The sequence below is a fragment of the Pangasianodon hypophthalmus genome, chromosome 12 (genome assembly GCF_027358585.1).
Source record: "Pangasianodon hypophthalmus isolate fPanHyp1 chromosome 12, fPanHyp1.pri, whole genome shotgun sequence".
Lineage (NCBI taxonomy): Eukaryota > Metazoa > Chordata > Actinopteri > Siluriformes > Pangasiidae > Pangasianodon > Pangasianodon hypophthalmus.
In genome coordinates, this window is record NC_069721.1 from 22,153,904 (window position 1) to 22,173,479 (window position 19,576).

Below are 19,576 nucleotides of genomic sequence, written 5' to 3' on the forward strand. Positions count from 1 at the left end.
ATTTAGCAACAGTTCCTTTAGGCTGGATAATTGATAATGTTTAGAATGTGTGTGTGTGTGTGTGTGTGTGTGTGTGTTTAATGTAATGCTGTATATTAACTTATAAGATTATTGAATATACTACTTTGTGTAAATGAAATTGACTGTCTTTCCCTTACAATTATTATTATTTATTTTTATAAGATATGTAATGTTTGTGGCCATTTCTACTCAGTTTTTAATGCTAATTTTAAGTGCTTCTTTTTCTCTTCTTGCAAGTTGGTTGTGTCTTTGCTACAGTTTGCACTGAGGTGTAGATTATTTGCCTACATATTTTTCTTTTACTTGCAGTTTTAATTATTGTCACTTTTCTGTCATACATCCAGTACACATAACTGTGTATTAGTGTGTGAACATATCAGTGGTAGATATAGAAAAAGGTAGATATCTCAGAGCAGTAAACATTACACACCGTTTCACTTTTCCTGCCAAAACTTCCTCGCTAGTTGAGAAAGAGAGAGATGGAAATTTATAAGACGTTTATATATCTGCTGTAACTTTCTGGGATATTTAGAAATCTGGGATATTGCCTTAGTAAATCCTGTTTACAAGATTTTCTGCTCAAAAACATTTTACTTGTTTAGAGTAAACTACTTTTCATGTGTTTTCAACACACTGAATTACTGTCTTGATTCTTCCTTCTTTTAGTTATTCTAGATATTTTACAGGTAAACACTTTTATTTTTCTATTTATTAGCTCAAAGATCATGAGTCAAATTCAAATCAAAACAAAGAGCTATTGCAATTTTGTGGATGTGACATTTAAACATACGTTGGCTAAGAAAATATATCATTGCTGTACATCTTTATTTATTGTGTAGTCTATGCTTTTTCTGAGTATGCTGTTAGCAACTGAATACTCAACGTTTGCTATTGAGATGAGGGCTATATCGAGTATTTGGGGTCCGCTATCATGCAATGTTAGTATAATGCTAGCCAGGTATTTATCTAAGTCAAGTCAAGTCAAGTCAAGTGGAGTTTATTGTCATTTCAACCATATACAAGTACATAGTGAAACGAAACAATGTTTCTGCAGGACCAAGGTGCTAGATAAGACAAACACAGAACAACACAGAACTCCAAGGGACAACTACAAGTGTGAGAAAACTCTTGTTGATGAGAGAAGTCAGTGAGACAAGGGAAAGAAGTGTAAGCTTCATGCATGCTATGCTGCAAATGTGTTTATCATTTTAACACTCACAAGTTTATTCCAGCTGTAAGCAGAGCAGCTCATGTTGAAACCTGCCTGATGGCAAGACCTCCAAAGTCTTCCTGCAAATTGAAGAAAATGTCCTATACAAAATTGGCACACACACACGCATGCACGAACACACACATATGCACGCACACAAAGCCATACTTTCTCCTCTGGTTTATGTAACAAACTCTCAGCAAATACGCTACGTGCAAATTAAGTCATGAATCACACTTGACTTATGCTATAAGTTGAACTTCTACAGTCACATGCAGTTCAGAATTGACAACATACAGTCATCCAACATACAGTCTAGACATACGGTTCATAGCTTTGTTCAACTGTGTTCAAGGTAATACCATTAACCAGGGTTGCCAGCCCAAACACATCTCAAAAACACATTATACTGTATATACTGCATATGTGGCATCAGTACAATACATAAAATCATGCAGATACAGGGCAAGAGCTTCAGTTAATGTTCTGGTCAAACATCAGAGTGGAGAAAAAATGTGGTCGCAGCAACTTTGACAGTGGCATGTTGCTGGTGTGAGTATTTCAGAAACTGCTAATTTCTTTTCACAATCATTTGTGTGTGACAGTTTTTCACATAATGGTGTGAAAGCAAGATGAACAAATAAGCATCTCAGAATGCAACACATCAAATGTTGAGGTGGATGAGCAAAAACATCCAGTGAGCGACTGGTGTATGGCCAGACTGGTCCGAACTGACAGGAAAGCTCCTGTAACTCAAATAATAATAATCTATACAACTAAGGTGAGCAGATAAGCATCTCCGAAAACACAACACACTGAAACTTAAGATGAGGGTAGGGTTTATCTTGATACATTTTAGCATTTTTGTAACATATTAATAAAATTAATAGCCATGAGTGATATGTAAATACAGTCACCTCTAAAACTATTGGAACGGCAAGGCTGTAGACTGAAAACATTGGGGTTTGAGATCAATAGATGAATATGAGTACAGAGTTTAGGATTTCAGCTTTTATTTCCTGGTATTTACATCTAGATGTGTTAAACAACATAAAGCATCTTGTATTTATGTTTATTTATGTGCATCTTGTATTTATCTTGTATGTATCTTGTATTTTCTATCAGACCACCCAATTTTTAGGCAAGCAAAAGTATAGGAACAGATGAGTCTTAAAGTAAATAACACTTAATATTTGGTTGCATATCCTTTGCTTGCAATGATTGCATCAAGTCTGTAACCCACTGACATCATCAAATTGTTGGTTTCTTCCTTTCTGATGCTTTTCCAGGCTTTTACTACAGCCTCTTTTGGTTGTTGTTTGTTTTGGGGGGTTTCTCCCTTCAGTCTCCTCTTCAGGAAGTGAAATGCTGCCCAGTTGGCTTAAGGTCTGGTGATCGACTTGGCCAGTGTAAAACTTTCCACGTTTTCCCCCTCTGTTGTGTTGGCAGTGTGTTTTGGGTCATTGTCTTGCTGCATGATAAAGTTCCTCTCAATTAGACTGGATGTGTTTCTCTGTAAATTGGCAAACAGAATGTTTCTGTAGACTTCTGACTTCTTATGATACCTTCAACCCCCCACCCATGGAGGTTGTTGGTGATGTCACTGACTATTGTTTCTGGGTTTTTCTTCACAGTTCTCACATCTGTTGTTGTTTTCCTTGGCTGACCCATTCGGTGTCTGTTGCTCAGTACACCAGTGGTTTCTTTGTTTTTCAGGAAATTCCAAATTGGTGTATTGGCTATGCCCAGTAGTTGTGCAATTCCTCTGATAGATTTTCCCAATTTTCTCAGCTCAAAGAAGAATGAAGTCTTCACAGGTGAAATTGAAGGCTAAAACTAAGAGTAGATGTTCAAAGCTATATATTGTTTAAACAATCAATCTAACAGGACACATTTGGGTAACAAGCAACACCTGTCAGTCACATGTTCCAATGTTTTTGCTCACCTATAAATTGGTTGGTCTGATACAAAATGCACTATCTTCCATGTCATGTAACACACCTACATATAAAAGATATTTATCTTTTGAGCTCAAACCCAAATGTCTTCAAGCTACAGCAAAAACCAATGAATTGGCCTTGCCGTTCCAATAGTTTTGGAGGGGACTGTAATGTTTAATGTTTGTGTGTTTACAGCACCCATTTGAGACGACACTGGACTTGGAATTAGGCATGAAGTTGGACATGGAATTAGACACTGTCGATGACCAGTTTATAGGCTGCAAATTGATTGAGAAACAGTGTCTCGAGAAGGAGCTGGAATCCAGCATAGAATTCAGAGAGGCTTGGGAAAACTTTTTTTCTGATTTTATTCAGAGAACAACTATAAACATCTACACAGGCACAGCTGATGCTTTGTATTCAACAATCAATGCTGCAGTGAACTCAAGCAGAACATATTATATCAGTAGTTTTACTTATAAAGTCTTTCCTTTCCTGCTAAAACAAATGTATCAAGTAAAGAATTGCACTGATGTTTTTCGCAGCACCAATGATACTTTTGATACAAATGTTGTAGTCCGTGAAATGTGATTTGGCAGGTTTTCACTGACTTCATTTAGAATGAACATGACAGACAAATGTAGCTGGTAACATCCTGCTTTAAGATTAAGACATGCTTTGGTGCAAACATATCCAGGTTTTCCATGTTTCCTGATGAAAAAGACATGCTAATCCCACCACCTCATGAAAATTCCAGCATCATAAATGTTGCAGAAAATCGGATGAACTATGATGTTCTTCACACACTGCAGACCACTGGGAATTTTAGTTAGATGAACTGTACACAGTTAAATTTTTAAGACGTTCAAAAAGAATAAGCAAAGTAAGAAGTAGACATGGTGTGGTAGAATAGAAACATCCAAGTGTGGTTAGGAGGGGTGAAATAGAAAGCAAGTCTGTACTGATCTGAGCGACTTTGACATGGGCCAAATTGCAATGGCTAGACGACTGCGTCAGAGCATCTCCAAAACGGCAGGTCTTCTGGGGTGTTCCCTGTATGCCGTAGTTAGTACTTACCAAAAGTGGTCCAAGGAAGGACAACCGGTGAACTGGCAACAAGGTCATGGGAACCAAAGGCTCATCAATGCGCGTGGGGTGCGAAGGCTACCCCGTCTGGTCCGATCCCACAGAAGAGCTACTGTAGCACAAATTGCTGAAAAAGTTAATGCTGGTTATGAGAGAAAGGTGTCAGAACACACAGTGCATTGCAGCTTGCTGCATATGGGGCTGCGTAGCCACAGAGTGGTCAGAGTGCCCATGCTGACCCCTGTCCACCTCTGAAAACACCCACAATGGGCATGTGAGCATCAGAACTGGACCATGGAGCAATGTAAGAAGGTGGCCTGGTCTGATGAATCTCGTTTTCTTTCACGTTTTTCTTTTAGGATGGATCAGGCAGATCCGGAGAGCAGATGGGGTCAGGATCACTGGTATCTCAGGAGTAGCATGTGTAGAGAGAGGGAGAGAGAGGGAGAGATTGTTAGGTATGCTCTTGTCATGTAATGGTTAAGGACAATGTACTTTGCATGCAGAGTGAAGGCAGGGACTCCAGGAAGACTAGCTATGACAGCATAACTAAAAGGGAGAGCCAGAAGGTAACACAGACATGAGGGCGCCCTGGGACATAAAGCGCTCAACCACTCCACCATCAACAAATCTGAGTGAACGCATGAGAGTGGGGGGGGCGACAGCATCGAAACATCCCAGTTCACCACAACACTCCATGCCTGTGAACCCTCCAGATCTGCTCCTTTACCTAAGAAACAACTAATCACAAAAGGCTCGACTAAACAAATATGACCTATAATAGTGAAGGCACCAACAAATAGCCTGCACTTTTTGATCGGAGTAGGCATGGCGGATCATAAAAGACCAAAAGTTCGCTCAGGTACTTTGGCGCGAAACCATTCAGTGCTTTATAGGTATTAGTAGTTATAGTAGTATTTTATAATCAATACAAGATTTGATTGGAAGCCAATGCAGTGTGGATAAGATAAGGGTGATGCGGTCATATATTCTGGTTCTAGTGAGGACTCTTGCTGCTGCATTCTGGACTAACTGGAGCTTGTTTATGCATCTGGAACATCCAGACAGTAAGGCATTACAGTAATCCAACTTAGAGGTAACAAAAGGATGAACTAATTTTTCTGCATCGTGTAGTGACAATATATTTCTTATCTTAGCAATATTTGTAAGATCAAAGAAAGATATCCTAGTAATATTATCTACATGAGTTTCAAATGAAAGACTGGAATCAATGATCACAACAAGGTCTGGCAATTGGCAGACATGATGCACATGATGAAACAGAAAGGCCATCCAGAGTTATTATGTAATCAGAAAGCTTACTTCTAGCTGCATGTGGTCCTAGTACAAGTACTTCTGTCTTGTCAGAATTTAGTAAGAGAAAGTTAATAAGCATCCAGTGTCTAATGTCCTTTACACATTCTTCAATTTTCTTAAGCTGGTGTCTGTCATCTGGCTTTGGTGAAACATACAGCTGTATGTAAGACCTGAGCCAGGAGAGGGCCATTCCCTTAACGCCTACAACATTTTCTAGTCTATCGAGGAGAATAGCATGATCAGTGGTATCAAAAGCTGCACTAAGGCAACACAAGCAAGGAGACACAACACTGATCAGAGGCCAGTAGTAAGTCATTTACCACTTTAACCAATGCTGTCTCTGTGCTATGATGAGGCCTAAATCCTGACTGATACATTTCATGAATGTTATTCCTATGTAGGTACGAGCATAGCTGCTGTGCTACAACCTTTTCTAGGATCTTGGAGATAAAGGGGAGGTTTGATATTGGCCTATAGTTAGACAGCTGACAGGGGTCGAGGTTAAGTTTTTTAATCAGGGGTTTGATAACTGCTAGTTTTTAAAGATTTAGGTACATAGCCAGTGCTAAGGGAGAAAATCTGATCCATGAAGGCCCTGCCTCGCAGTCTTCAGGACTTAAAGGATCTGCTGCTAACGTGTTGGTGCCAGATACCACAGCACACCTTCAGAGGTCTTGTAGCGTCCATGCCTCAAAAGGTCAAAGCTGTTTTGGGACAAGGGGGACCTACACAATATTAGGCAGGGACAGACAGCTGCTGAGCATAATATTTTATAGCCAATACTAATATGTCAATTGGTTACCGCATGACTTTGTGGTAAAGTCTCGGCATGTGTGTGCATGTGTGGTTATACAGTGTTCATAGAACCAACGTTACATACATAAATAGCGTTATTAATTCCTTACTTTTGCATGTACATTAATGTCCAACTTCTTTTTACTCTTTTTGTAGTGTCAGTAAACAATTCCTTTGTCTCTGATGTCCATTATTACAGAAATATAATTTTTTTTGAAAACATGTATTTCCTTCTTTTGGTAGTCATTTTGTGTTGATCATTGTTTATGAATTATTGTAGAAGCAGAACGTGTTATTACAACAAATGATAATAATAAGCAGGAGGGTTGAGATTAGCTTTTATAGCTATTATATTATGTTGTTTCAACCATTAATTCTATAACTATTACTTGCAAAAATGTAAATGCATAGATTACACCATGACTTCCACAATATTCAGTTTTCAGTATTTTTTTTGGCCTTAATCCAGTTTAAATAATTCAGGTTTATAAATTATCACATCTGTTTTGTGTCATGTGGACTTTCATTTGGACACCTTCGGCTTACATACACTTTAAAAAAAAAAAAAACTGGTCATGCTAAAATAAACTTTTATTTTTTACCTGGGTCAACTGCTTTTACACTTTTAAATTATATTAACTGTGTTACTCTTTCTCAGTACATCATCCAGCCCTACACTAAACAAACTAAACGATGTCTTTATTGCACATAAAATCACACCTCAAAACTGTTGAACTGACCTTGCACTTTGGGGAGAAAACAACTCCAATTATGGTGATGGAAGAAAAGGAAGTAGCTGTGTATAAATAGCACTGAGTTGAATCTCTGACACATTTTTTTGTTTGACGAGTGCAGCTTAAGCCATATAGGGAAATAAACAATTATTACCTGTAGGTAAGCAGATTGAAGGAGCATCGGTGGTGATTGTTTGAGCACCTCCTTGTTCTGCCTGGTAGCTTATAGGAAAAGGAAACTGGTCTTTCTCTTACTATTAAAGAATCCTTGAAACCATCAGAGCTGTGAGTATTATGATCACACTGAAAATGTTATGTTACGTCTATCACATTCAGTTTGATCATATATAATTATAGCATTATCTAAACATTGTACATTGTACTTAAGGCATAATACTGCATTATTCATGGTATTATGAGAACATTATTCACTAGGCAACTGGAATTATTAATGCTAGAAAATGTTTTATCAAACCATATGAGGTTGTTTGTGAAGTTTTCAATGCCTCTTTTTTTGGCACAATATTGGACAAAATATTAGCCCTTATGTCTAGACCTTATATCTTATGACAAAATATATCTGGTTCATTTTTGAAAAAAAAAAAAAAAATTTTTAACTCCAAACAATTTTTTGGTTTTGGTTTTCCAAAACCAATTCCAGTCTTTTCCTTTTGTTACAAGATCAGATCAAACTCATTCTGAGCTGATACATATCTCATTCACCATTTTTGCTGGTAATGCAGTACTAATGCCAGTCCTGGGTAGCAGATCATGCCATCTCTACTACTACATTGAACTGAAACTGCATTGGGTTGAATAAATTAAAATTTATTTGTTTGTACCAAAGTCATGACCACCAATTATATAACTTGAATCCATGACTTAATATGTTGTGGGAACATCATGTTAATATGTGGCCTTCAGGTAATTAATTTGCCTGGAATGGGTGATAAAGTCTATTCCCTTTATTTTATATAGTACTACTACAAGATTAAAGCAAAGTTATCAATAATCTCCACACTGACAAATTCAGTTGATTTCTCACTCATTTTTAAAATAGTTGCCACAAAGTAGATATTGATTATTAACACCTCACATCTTATTAAAAAACAATCACCATGTCAGCTCAGCAGCTCTGTCTCAAACTATATCCTCACCCGGAGCTATAAATACACAAATCGATATATACATGTTTAATTTGTATACAATTGTATACAAATTTGCATATGCATGCTTTGCATTTCAGATTAACAATGAACACAGCTGTGAAGGTTTCCACCTTTGCCAAAAATGTTGCCACTGCAGTCATCATCATTTCAGTTGTTTGCTACGCAGAGGTGGGTTTCCATTTCAAGTTATGCATTGAGCAGACATTTTCTTATCAGTAGTTTTGTGAGAACAATGTTTTTTTTTTTCCACTTTTTTTTTGTAGAACCTGAAATGGATATCAGATACTGTCATTAGACTGGACATGGCAGAAAATTCTGTTGATGACCAATTTATAGGCTGCACAGACGAAATGTACAAGCGGATTACAAATACGACTCTACTAAAAGAGTTAAAATCTCACAAAAAATTTAAAAACATTTGGGAAAAGTACTCAAAATTTACTGATAATTTTACAAGAATAATAAAGGTCTACACAGACCTACATTCTGACCTTTATAAAAAGTTCAATGAAGCTGTGAGCTCAGGCAGAAGGAAATATGTCAGTAAGTTCACCTATAAAGCCTTTCATTTCTTGCTAACACGAGCAGTACAAATTCATCAAGTAAAGAACTGTACTCATGTTTTCCGCAGAACCAATGTTAGTTTTGATGCAAACGTTCTTGGCCATCAAATGCGATTTGGCAGATTTGCATCAACTTCACTTAGAACTAACATGTCACATACATTTGGTGGAATCTCCTGTTTTAATGTTACGACATGCTTTGGTGCAAACATAGCCAATATTTCTGTGCTCCCTAAAGAGGAAGAGGTGCTAATCCCACCTTTTGAAAAATTCAAAATCACAAAGAAAAAAACAGATGAACTGTAGTGTCATTTATACTCTACAGAGCACTGGGGAGTGTAGTAATATGAACTGTGAGCTGCTTAAAAAAGAAAAAAAAAAAATGTAGATGCAAATGTGTTGATGTTAATATAGCATCACTGCTAACACTGCTGGATAATTTAGTACACGATGTAATGTTTTCTAAACATTTATTATTGTAAAAGCTTTTGTTATTTCTTTATAAAATTGCTAAAAATAATTAAATCATTGTAATTTTAACAATTTTTGAGAGTTTGTCTGAATGGAATCTAGAAACATTTTGTAGCTCACCACCAAAAATTAATATTTGAATATTCAAAGAAGTGATGACCTGATGCTCCTAGGTTCTACACATTGCTTAATCTTCAATAAAAAGAGATATGCATGAATTGTAACAACATGCACTGCTTGAAATGCACTTTTCACATTAAAAGACCATTTGGTAGAATGTTCATAATACAAAAATTGCGTGGTCAGTTTTAAAAAAAAAGATTTGTTGTTATTATAGCCCTAAGGAACTAAAAAATGGAAAAAATGTGTGTGTGTGTTCGTGTATATATGTATACATTTTTTTTAATGGTCTTTTCCTGATGATACCATTAAATGGTTAAAATGGAATCAATGGGCAGGTTGAGAACCCCTGTGTTAATACATTTAAAGTCTACATTTTTAACATGTACCTGGTTTATTTGCTGTAATAAAAATTTTTCATAATAAATGAGTTTATACACTGAAAATGCTCATTGGCATTTGAAATGTAAGCAGATATTTTGGTCTCAAAGGTTCTAAATCCTGTATTGTGGAGTCATTTTTCTTGAACTCCTGTGGACCACAGAAAGCTTTGAAAGCAGAAATTTAGTGAACAATACATTTAACTATGTATCTGTGAGGCTCACACAATAATCCTCAGTGAGCTGTGAGGTGATGTTTTCTTATTTATTTCTCTAAAATCTCAGATATATAGTATCAAATGAAATAAGACGATCCTTAACAAAAATGAAGAACAAGAGCAGAAAAGCAAGAAAAAAAAATAATAAAAATTGAAGTGTATTAAGTGTAGTCTTTTTTTTTTCACCAATCTGATTACTGACTATTTGACTATCACATTTTCTGCTTTCCTGCTGTTTTTTTTGCACACCGATACTGTGCGTCTACGTCAATTTTAACATAGTTGTCCTCATTTGGATGTCGTGGTCCTCATTTGTTTTCCTCCTGATCTCATAGTTAAATTATTTTAGTTCCAAATTTCCGACAGAAGTAGCCATTTTATGTGTAGCATGTACCAAAATGAGCTTTTCTGGGTGTGCACACTGCCATTAAAACACTTGCCGTGACTAGTGCGTAATAGTTCATACTGTGAGGAAAACACATGGCAGCATCACACACAGTTTAATGTCCAATTGCTGTTACGCTCACTACACAATCATAGAATGGAAACAGGAGTGAAACAAAAGGCGCACACCTCAGTCAAAAAGATACCACGTGTTTGCATGTGTGTGAGAATTCCTGTTTAACATTATGTATAATGTAAAGGTTTTGGATGTTTGTTAATTGATTAGATGGATGGATGGATGGATGAAAGGAGTGATCAATAGCCTAAAGTTTATGTATCATGTGAGCTATGTATCACCTCAGTTAGGGAAAGTGGGAGCATCAGAGAGAGTGCTCTGAGAGGATCTGGTGACTTTAGGATCGAGGGGTTAACCTCAGAGTAAAGATTTCCTATACCCCTTATGCAGCTAGTGCTCCTCCCTCTCTCCTGATGTGTAGGGCCCATTGTAGGCAGGGAAAGATAGGAGTCAAGTACGAAAGGGTGCATATTCACTCAAAGTTGGTACAAAAGGAGAATTCAAAAGCTTTGTCTTAAATCTTCTTAACTAATATCAACGAAAGAGGGACAAATAGTGGACGAAAGCACAAGAAAATGTGTGTGAAAATTCCTGTTTAAGATGACGTATAATGTAAAGCTTTTGTATGTTTGTTCCTATCTATCTATCTATCTATCTATCTAATGGATGGATGGATTTTGTGTTCAATATTTTAAAGTTTATTTATCATGGCTTTTATCAACAACAGTACCTCCTTTAGTCAGCCTCTTTTGCATGTGATTGTTCTAATTTGTTCCTCTCCTGTACCCAAAATTGAAATATTTTCGTTCTAAATTTCCAAATTTAGATTGATCTCATGACATTACTGACCATTTTCCGTGTAGCACGTACCAGACCGAGTTTGTTTGGGTGCGCACACTGCCATAAAAACAAAACTAAACTAAACAAAAGAAAAAACCTTGCCATGTCTAATGTGTAATAGATCATGCTGGGAGGAAAACACGTGGCAGCATTGCACACAGTTTAATGTCAAATTGCTGTTACACTTATGTTAGGATGCTGCACAATCATAGAATGGGAACAGGAGCAAAACAAAAGGTGCAAACTTCAGTCAAAATGATACCACATGTTTGCATGTGTGAGAATTCCTCTTTAAGATTAAAATATAAAGGTTTTGGATGCTTGTTCATTGATTATTAGATGGATGGATGGATGGGTTAGGGTTAACATTTTTTCACAGCTGTTCAATTTCTATTCTAATAAAGGAATGATAAAAGTTTCAATTTATGTCTGGAGTCCTGTTTTTCTTACAAATTACACTACATCACAATTACAGAACAATTACATACAGGTTACATACAGGTTAAGCACTTATTTTTACAACAAAATTTCTCCCCTTCCTCCACCTGAAAGAAAGTATTTTGTTTGTGGCTGATTAATGAAAACCAGCTTATAGGTTATAAATAAAAAGAGGGAAATGGTCAAAATAATTTCTGGGTTCTGTAAAATGTAAAACCTCCAAATACTTTTAGAAGTTGCAGTCAAATTTGAATTTGAATTTAAAAGACTTGTATTTGAGTGCAATAATAATAATAATAATAATAATAATAATATGGCAATAATTTTAATGAGACAATAATTTTATACAGCCAAAGAAGGTGAAAACTGTTCAAAGAAATTTACAAAGAGGCAGTTTCTCAGATTTTATAAGGTCTACATTTAGATTGGTTTGCATGTAGTGTCCCACAGTACATTGAAATCCGTTAAATAATCCATTACTTACACTCACACAAAGTGCTATTGTAGTTTTAGCATCATAGAAATGGGCAGAAAGCCTTGTCTAAGTTAATCACTTCCATAAGGTTAGGTTAGGCTTATAGGAGTTGGATCAAAGCAAATCCAAAAGAAAAAAAAAACAATCTCAGGAGACGAAACAAAACAAAATGGAGAGGGGGGCAAATAAAAAAAAAAAAAAACAGATTCAGCAAAGAGTAATATTTAACACAGATCATGCAAAAGCAAAGACAAAAGAAAACACAAAGGAATCACAGAGAACCAAAATAAAAGCATTAAGAGCAACCAAAGGGACAATACAGGAATAAAAAAAGACAAATAATGATATGGAAACTGATAAAGGAAAATGAACACAAATCACAGAAGAAGAATAAAAGACAGAAATACAGACAAGACAAGGTAAGTGGGGGGGAGGGGACAAAATATAAATCAATTACTGAACACTGCTGACTGGTAAACTTAATGGGTGACGAGATAAAATACCCAAAACACAGGGTAAATTCAGATATATTGGGTTTTTAAATTTCCATCAAAAAAAAAAGTTTTCTTGCCATTAAAAGAAAATCCCCAAATGCATGATAAATTTCTGTAATCCTCAAGGTGTTGACTTTCTGAAAGAAAGATATTCTCCAAGCCCATCATCATATTCTAATGCTGGATGAACAAAGTACACATAAAATTGACTACATATTAAGATGTTGGCCTAATTAACATTCAAAAAATTCTTACAGAAATAACAACAATAACAGCTTTTTTTTTTTTTTTTTTTAAACTTCAGTATAAATATTTTCCTTCAATATTATCATTCCTAAAAATTCTGCTGTAACACTTGATTCACACATTGTGTGTTTACCATATTGAAATAATATTTAACAGAAAACTGTATCTAGTCGCATATTTCTCTCCTGTTACAGTTACACTTAGTTTCGGTTTGAGCAATTTGGCTCTAAATCCCACGCAGGGATGTGATGACGTCACGCAGGGGGCGGGGCACAGTCAGCCTTAATAAATAACGGCAGCAGAAATATTTCTGGTCATTTTACTCTCAATGTGACTAGTTTGCTTTCATTTTCAGACTTCTTAATAACGAGAGGAATTGTGCTTTCAATATGTTATAATTAAAAGTTTTAAAACAAATTAAAAGTGTTTGATTAGAAAAAAAACAATAATTTAAAGAGTAAATAAGATTACAGAATTACAATTAGACTTCAAATTATGTTAGAGTGCCCCCTGCTGATCATATTATTGGTTTGGAAAAAAAAATTAAATAAAAACAAACAAACAAACAAACAAACAAATAAATAAATAACATAGCAGCTGAGCAAATGCAGAATGTTCCCTGCTGACCTCATTATTGGTTTGGAAAAATAAATAAAATTAAATAAATAAAATAATAAAATAAAATAAAATTGAACATCATAGCAGCTGAGCAAATGTACAATACTCCCTGCTGACCACATTGTCTGCAAAATTAAATAAATAAATAAATAAATAAATAAATAAATAAACATCCTAGGTGCTGACAAAAATTACAATGCCCCCTGTTGTCAAGATTATTCATTTGGAAAATTAAATAAAAATCAGTCAACTAACAACAACAAAAAGAACAACAAAACATTTATTCTACCATATAATTCAAGCAAGTGACAAAATTTATACAGCAGTGTATATCATTTTAATAGACAGATAAATGCATATTAAATATGCACATACAATACACACACACACACACACACACACACACATATATATATATATATATATATATATATATATATATATATATATATATATATATATATATATATATATATATATATATGATTCTTGAATATACTACTTTATGTAAATGAAATTGACTATGTCTTTGCCTTAAAATTATTATTATTTATTTTTATATTTTTATAATTATTATTATTTATTTCTAAGATATGTCATGTTTGTGGCCATTTTTACTCAGTTTTTGTTGCTAATTTTAAGTGCTTCTTTTTCTCTTCTAACAAGTTGGTTGTGTCTTTGCTAAAGATTGCACTGAGGTGTAGATTATTTGCCTACATATTTTTCTTTTACTTGCAGTTTTAATTATTGTCACTTTTCTGTCATACATCCAGTACACATAACTGTGTATTAGTGTGTAAACATATCAGCGGGGAAAATGGTAGATATCTCAGAGCAGTAAACATTACACACCTTTTCACTTTTCCTGTCAAAACTTCGTCACTAGTTGAGAAAGAGAGAGATGGAAATTTATGAGATGTTTATATATCTGTTGTAACTTTGGGATATTTAGAAATCTGGGATACTGCCTTAGTAAATCCTGTTTACAAGATTTTCTGCTCAAAAACATTTTACTTGTACACATTAAATTACTTTTCATGTGTTTTCGACACACACTTAATCATTGTCTTGATTCTTCCTTCTTTTAGTTATTCTGGATATTTTACAGGTAAACACTTTTATTTTTCTATTTATTAGCTCAAAGATCATGAGTCAAATTCAAATCAAAACAAAGAGCTATTGCAATTTTTTGGATGTGACAGTTAAACATACACTGGCTAAGAAAATATATCATTGCTGTACATCTTTATTTATTGTGTAGTCTATGCTTTTTCCTACTCGTAAACTGAAATAACGTGAAATAAAAATGTATAGAATGTGTTAAAAAACAACTGTTTAAATACTTATGTAGCTGAGAAAAGCCCTTTGGAAAACTGTGCTGAATGACAGAATGCTTCTGTGTGCTTATGTGACATCCAACAATGTATTGTCACAATTGTTGAGTTAAAGTATGATTTGGGGTATTTTTGTGTAAAGAAAGGCTGAAATTGTGTGTTTTGGGGAATGGTTTTCTGTGCCATGTTTTTATGGTGCTGATCCATAAATCTACGAACCCAAGGCAGACATCGCCAGTCCGGCAGGGTGAGGCTGCAGGCATGACACTGAGGCAGCTGAGGGACCACAGAGAGAGGGGAGCCCCAGCTGGAGGAGTGCAGTGCAGCTTGCTGAAGGTGCTTGGACTGTGAGACGTTGCTGGCCAAAGGAAGTCATTATGGATGATGGTGAAAGAAAAGTACTGGTATGGAAGATCAAGAAAAGTCTTCATGCCCTAACAGCAGAGGAACTTTTCCACTTTGCCAGGAACATCACACCAGTAGACGACCTGGATCCTTCCAGTCTACTACAGGGTGGTGAGGAGAGTTGTTTTGATTACATTTGTATCTATTTAAACTGTAAGACTTTGCATAACTTAGAGGATCAGGGATTCTCTCATTTGCTATCTTTGAGAGATGATATTGCTGAGCTTGTTTCCAGTCCTACTGCTGAGGTCAGTCAACCCACAATGTCATGTAATGAGAATGAGGCTATGACGGTGACATCCCCATCCACACCTACCAGGGTATTAGAACAGATAAACAGTAATTCTGCCAATATTGACCCTGTTCAGTCCGCTGACGCCGAAGCAGTTGATTGTCAACAGCTAACAGCTTGACAGATACACAACCCCAACATTTGAAAGCAGTTAGACCTCATAGCCACGCCTCATCAGGCCACACAGTGAGTAGGCCTAATAGCATGGTCCCCTTAAGAGACTTACCTTTTCTTCATCATAGAGAGTTCAAGGTCCATGGGGGTCAGGCCAGAGATAGTGCAGCTGACATTAACTACCATGGCCTGTGCAAGCAAACGGAAGAGGGACTAAAAGCACAATATTCCGAAAGTGACAGTATTCAAGGGGTGCTCTGCATTAGCAAACCAGGGCAGTTTAAAGACATTCTCATCAATAAGGATGACCTCCCCCTCAGTGAGCTCAAAAGCTTCTTGCGTTCCCATTTGAGCGAGAAGAGTGGCAGTGAGCTATTCCAGGAATTAATGAGCACTAAGCAACATGAACATGAAAGTCCCTAGCAGTTTCTATACCGAATGATAGGGCTAAAACAGAAAGTTATGTTTGCATCCAAACAAGATAACGTGGATATAGAGTATGAGCCCCACACAGTTCAGAATGTGTTTCTGTGCACTATTCACCAGGGCATCCTCCCCAAATACACAGATATTCCCAAACCTCTCAATACAAGTGCCCTTCCTAGTGAGCAGCGTACCTCTGGACTGTCCTCTCATTGGCTTCAATGTAATCGAGCAGCTGGTGTCGGGACCAAAGGATGATGCAGAGCTCATAACTCCCTTGTGAAATTCACTCGTGGTGTGATGAATCTCCATGATGACAAAGCAACTACACTTGTTAACTTTATTCAGGCAAAACTCACTGATAATAGAAATGTAAGTCTGGGCAAGCTGAGAGTGGGACAGCATGATGTAGTTATTCCAGCTGGTCAGTTTAAGCATCTTAGGTGTAAAGTGCCACCCACATTTGACATGTCAAGTCCACTTGTGCTCTTTGAACCCCATGATGACAATCCTCAGCTACAACAGCTGGATGTTGGTGATAGCCTAATTGAGATCTGTCAGGCAAAAACCCCCATGTCAGAGTACCCATTGGCAACCACACAAAACACGATGTGACCCTGTGCTGCAGGACTGTGTTAGGGAGCATTGAACCGATTGTCAAAATATTAGAAACTGCTGATCCAAGTCAGACCATGACAGATACCACCCAGGTGGTGAGCAGTGATGAGTCTCCTGGCATCAAGCAGGATACAGGGGGTAGTGTGGCATCAGAATGGGACCCACCAGTGGATGTTAGCCAGTAGCATGAGGAATCTGCAGCATTTGCATGAGATGACAGTGACATGGGGTGTATACCCAGTTTAGAAATGGCCATCACACTCAAGGACACTACTCCCATTCAGAAGTCATACACCTCCATTCCAAAGCCCCTGTACAAGGAAGTAAAGGAGTACATTGAGGACCTTCTGGATTGTGAAATCTAAATCCCCTTACTCAGCACCTGTCGTCTGTGTGCGCAAGAAAGATGGGACACTCAGACTGTGTATAGATTACAGACTCTTGAATCAGCACACCGTCCCGGATCGGCATCCACTCCCAAGAATCCAGGACCTCACAGACACCCTGCGTGGGTACAGTTGGTTTTCTGTTTTGGATCAGGGAAAGGCATACCACCAGGGGTTTGTTGCTGAGGGGTCATGCGACTTGACAGCATTCATAACCCCATGGGAACTTTATGAGTGTGTGCCAATCCCTTTTGGGCTGACAAACACACCCGCTGTGTTTCTACGCAGTATGGAAGAAATGCTTGCCCCATTACGAGACGAGTGTTGTATTCCATACTTGGATGACATCTTGTGCTATGATCGCACATTTGAGGACCATGTAGAAGGTCTGAGAAAGGTCCTAAGAGTCCTGCAGAGCCACAGAGTGAAACTCAGGCCGACAAAATGTGACTTGTTTAAACGAGAAGTGAGTATGTTGGCCGTTTGGTCTCGGTCAAGGGGGTACGCATTGATCCCAAAGACCTTGAGCTGGTGTTTGCCCTGAGGGACAAAAAACCAAGGACTGTTGGGGGTGTGCAGAGACTTGTTGTTGTAACCGACCATAGTACGGTTACTATGTTGTTTTTTTGGTGTAAGTCCTCTACTGTGTTCCAGGGGGCCCTATAGGATTTTCTATGTTAAGGGATAAAATGGATGTAGGCAGTAGAGTAAGAGATACCTGTTTGGTTAAGAGAAAGCATGGCTTTCACTTACATAACCTTACTGCAAATGGAGTTCGTATTGAGAAACTAAGGTTTTCAGCTCAATCATAACTCTTTTTGTTTCTATCTCTCCATTTTCTTCTTTACCCTGAATGCCTCATCAATGGACTAGGAAATAACTTCATCAAAACTCTGTGCTCATCGTGGGACAAATCAACTTCAAAGAACTGCAACGCACGCTATGTTTTAAGGAAATTCGTATTGCCGATTGTTTGTGATATCTTGCTATCGGACTATTGGATTTTTTCCACCTTCTATCATCATCGAGGACTTCAGTATTCGGATTCAGTGCATACTTTGGCTTAGAGATGAATATTCATTTAACCAGATAAGTTTTTTTTGTCCTTTATTTTGAAAAATGATAAATGCAGTGGGTTGTTTTGCACTCAAAAAGACTTTATTGACTGTTTTTCATGCATATGCTGTAGTGATCTGTGGATTGCCTTTATTTTATTTTGCCTTTACTTTGTAATGGCCTACTGTGTTTTGTGTTGTTTTCAGTTGAGGGACCCTCCCTTAAATTATTTTGTGATTTTGCCCCTTTGAAAAAATTCACTGGGACAGTTACAAGCTACTACCGCTCATATATCCAAGACTTCTCCAGAATAGCTAAACCCATCTATGAGCTTCTGCAACCAAAAGACAACCCAGAGGGACAGTCTTTAGGGAGATGTGGGGAACAAAAAGGAAGGGGCACACAGTTACCATCCAGGACCCCTGTAACATGGACAGTGAGACATCAAAAATACCTGTCTAAGTTGATTGATACCCTGGCAAACCCCCCTGTTCTAGCCTATCCTGACTTTGAGCTGCCATTTGTGCTCCACACGGATGCATCTGATAAAGGGCTTGGAGCAGTCCTTTACCAGAACCAGAATGGCAAACTCAGGGTGATTAGGTATGGTTCTAGGACCCTCACACCAGCTGAAAGGAATTACAGACTCCACTCAGGCAAATTGGAATTTCTTGCTCTGAAGTGGGCTGTCTGTGAGAAATTCAGGGATTATTTGTTTTATGCCCCACAGTTTACCATCTACACAGACAATAATCCCTTGACATATGTTATGAGTACAGCCAAGTTGAATGCTGTTGGATTTAGATGGGTGGGAGGACTGTCAGATTTTAGGTTTGACATACGGTACCAACCTGGAAAGGTAAATGTTGATGGAGATACTCTTTCTAGGTGCCCCCTTGACATGAACAGATATGTTGCTGAGTGCACAGAGCAGCTGCATAGAGAAGCTGTCACTGCTACGTGGGAAGGCTGCAGGGCAGGTAACAGTCAAGATGTGGCCTGGTTTGCCACCCTGACCCTCTCACAAGGTGAGCAGCTTGAACCAAGCAGCAGAGATGTCTTGTTGCCTATTGATCCTGCTGAATTGCAAAAAGCTCTGAGAACACACCCTGTAATAGGCAAGATAATGGAAACAAAGGAGTCAAGCAGAACACTCACAGATGACATGAAACATAGTGTGAGGGGCACCACTAAGAAAATGATGCACGAGTGGGCTGAACTTTACATTGAAGATGGGGATCTGTACCGTAAGACCGCAGAGAGACATCAGCTAGTCTTACCTGCCAGCTTTAAGGCGCTGGTTCTGAAACACCTACATGATGACATGGGCCATGTTGGCACTGAGCGGGTCCT

General features: G+C 37.4%; 1 protein-coding gene across 1 annotated transcript; it reads left to right on the forward strand.

Moving 5' to 3' along the window:
- Positions 1 to 7,208: 7,208 nt before the first annotated feature.
- On the forward strand, positions 7,209 to 11,717 carry LOC128319441 (ecto-ADP-ribosyltransferase 5-like). Its single transcript, XM_053238504.1, has 3 exons — positions 7,209 to 7,388; positions 8,350 to 8,440; positions 8,536 to 11,717. Exons 2-3 carry the CDS (start codon positions 8,357 to 8,359, stop codon positions 9,139 to 9,141), a joined length of 690 nt encoding a protein of 229 aa, XP_053094479.1. The 5' UTR covers positions 7,209 to 7,388; positions 8,350 to 8,356; the 3' UTR covers positions 9,142 to 11,717.
- The last annotated feature ends 7,859 nt before the right edge of the window (positions 11,718 to 19,576 follow it).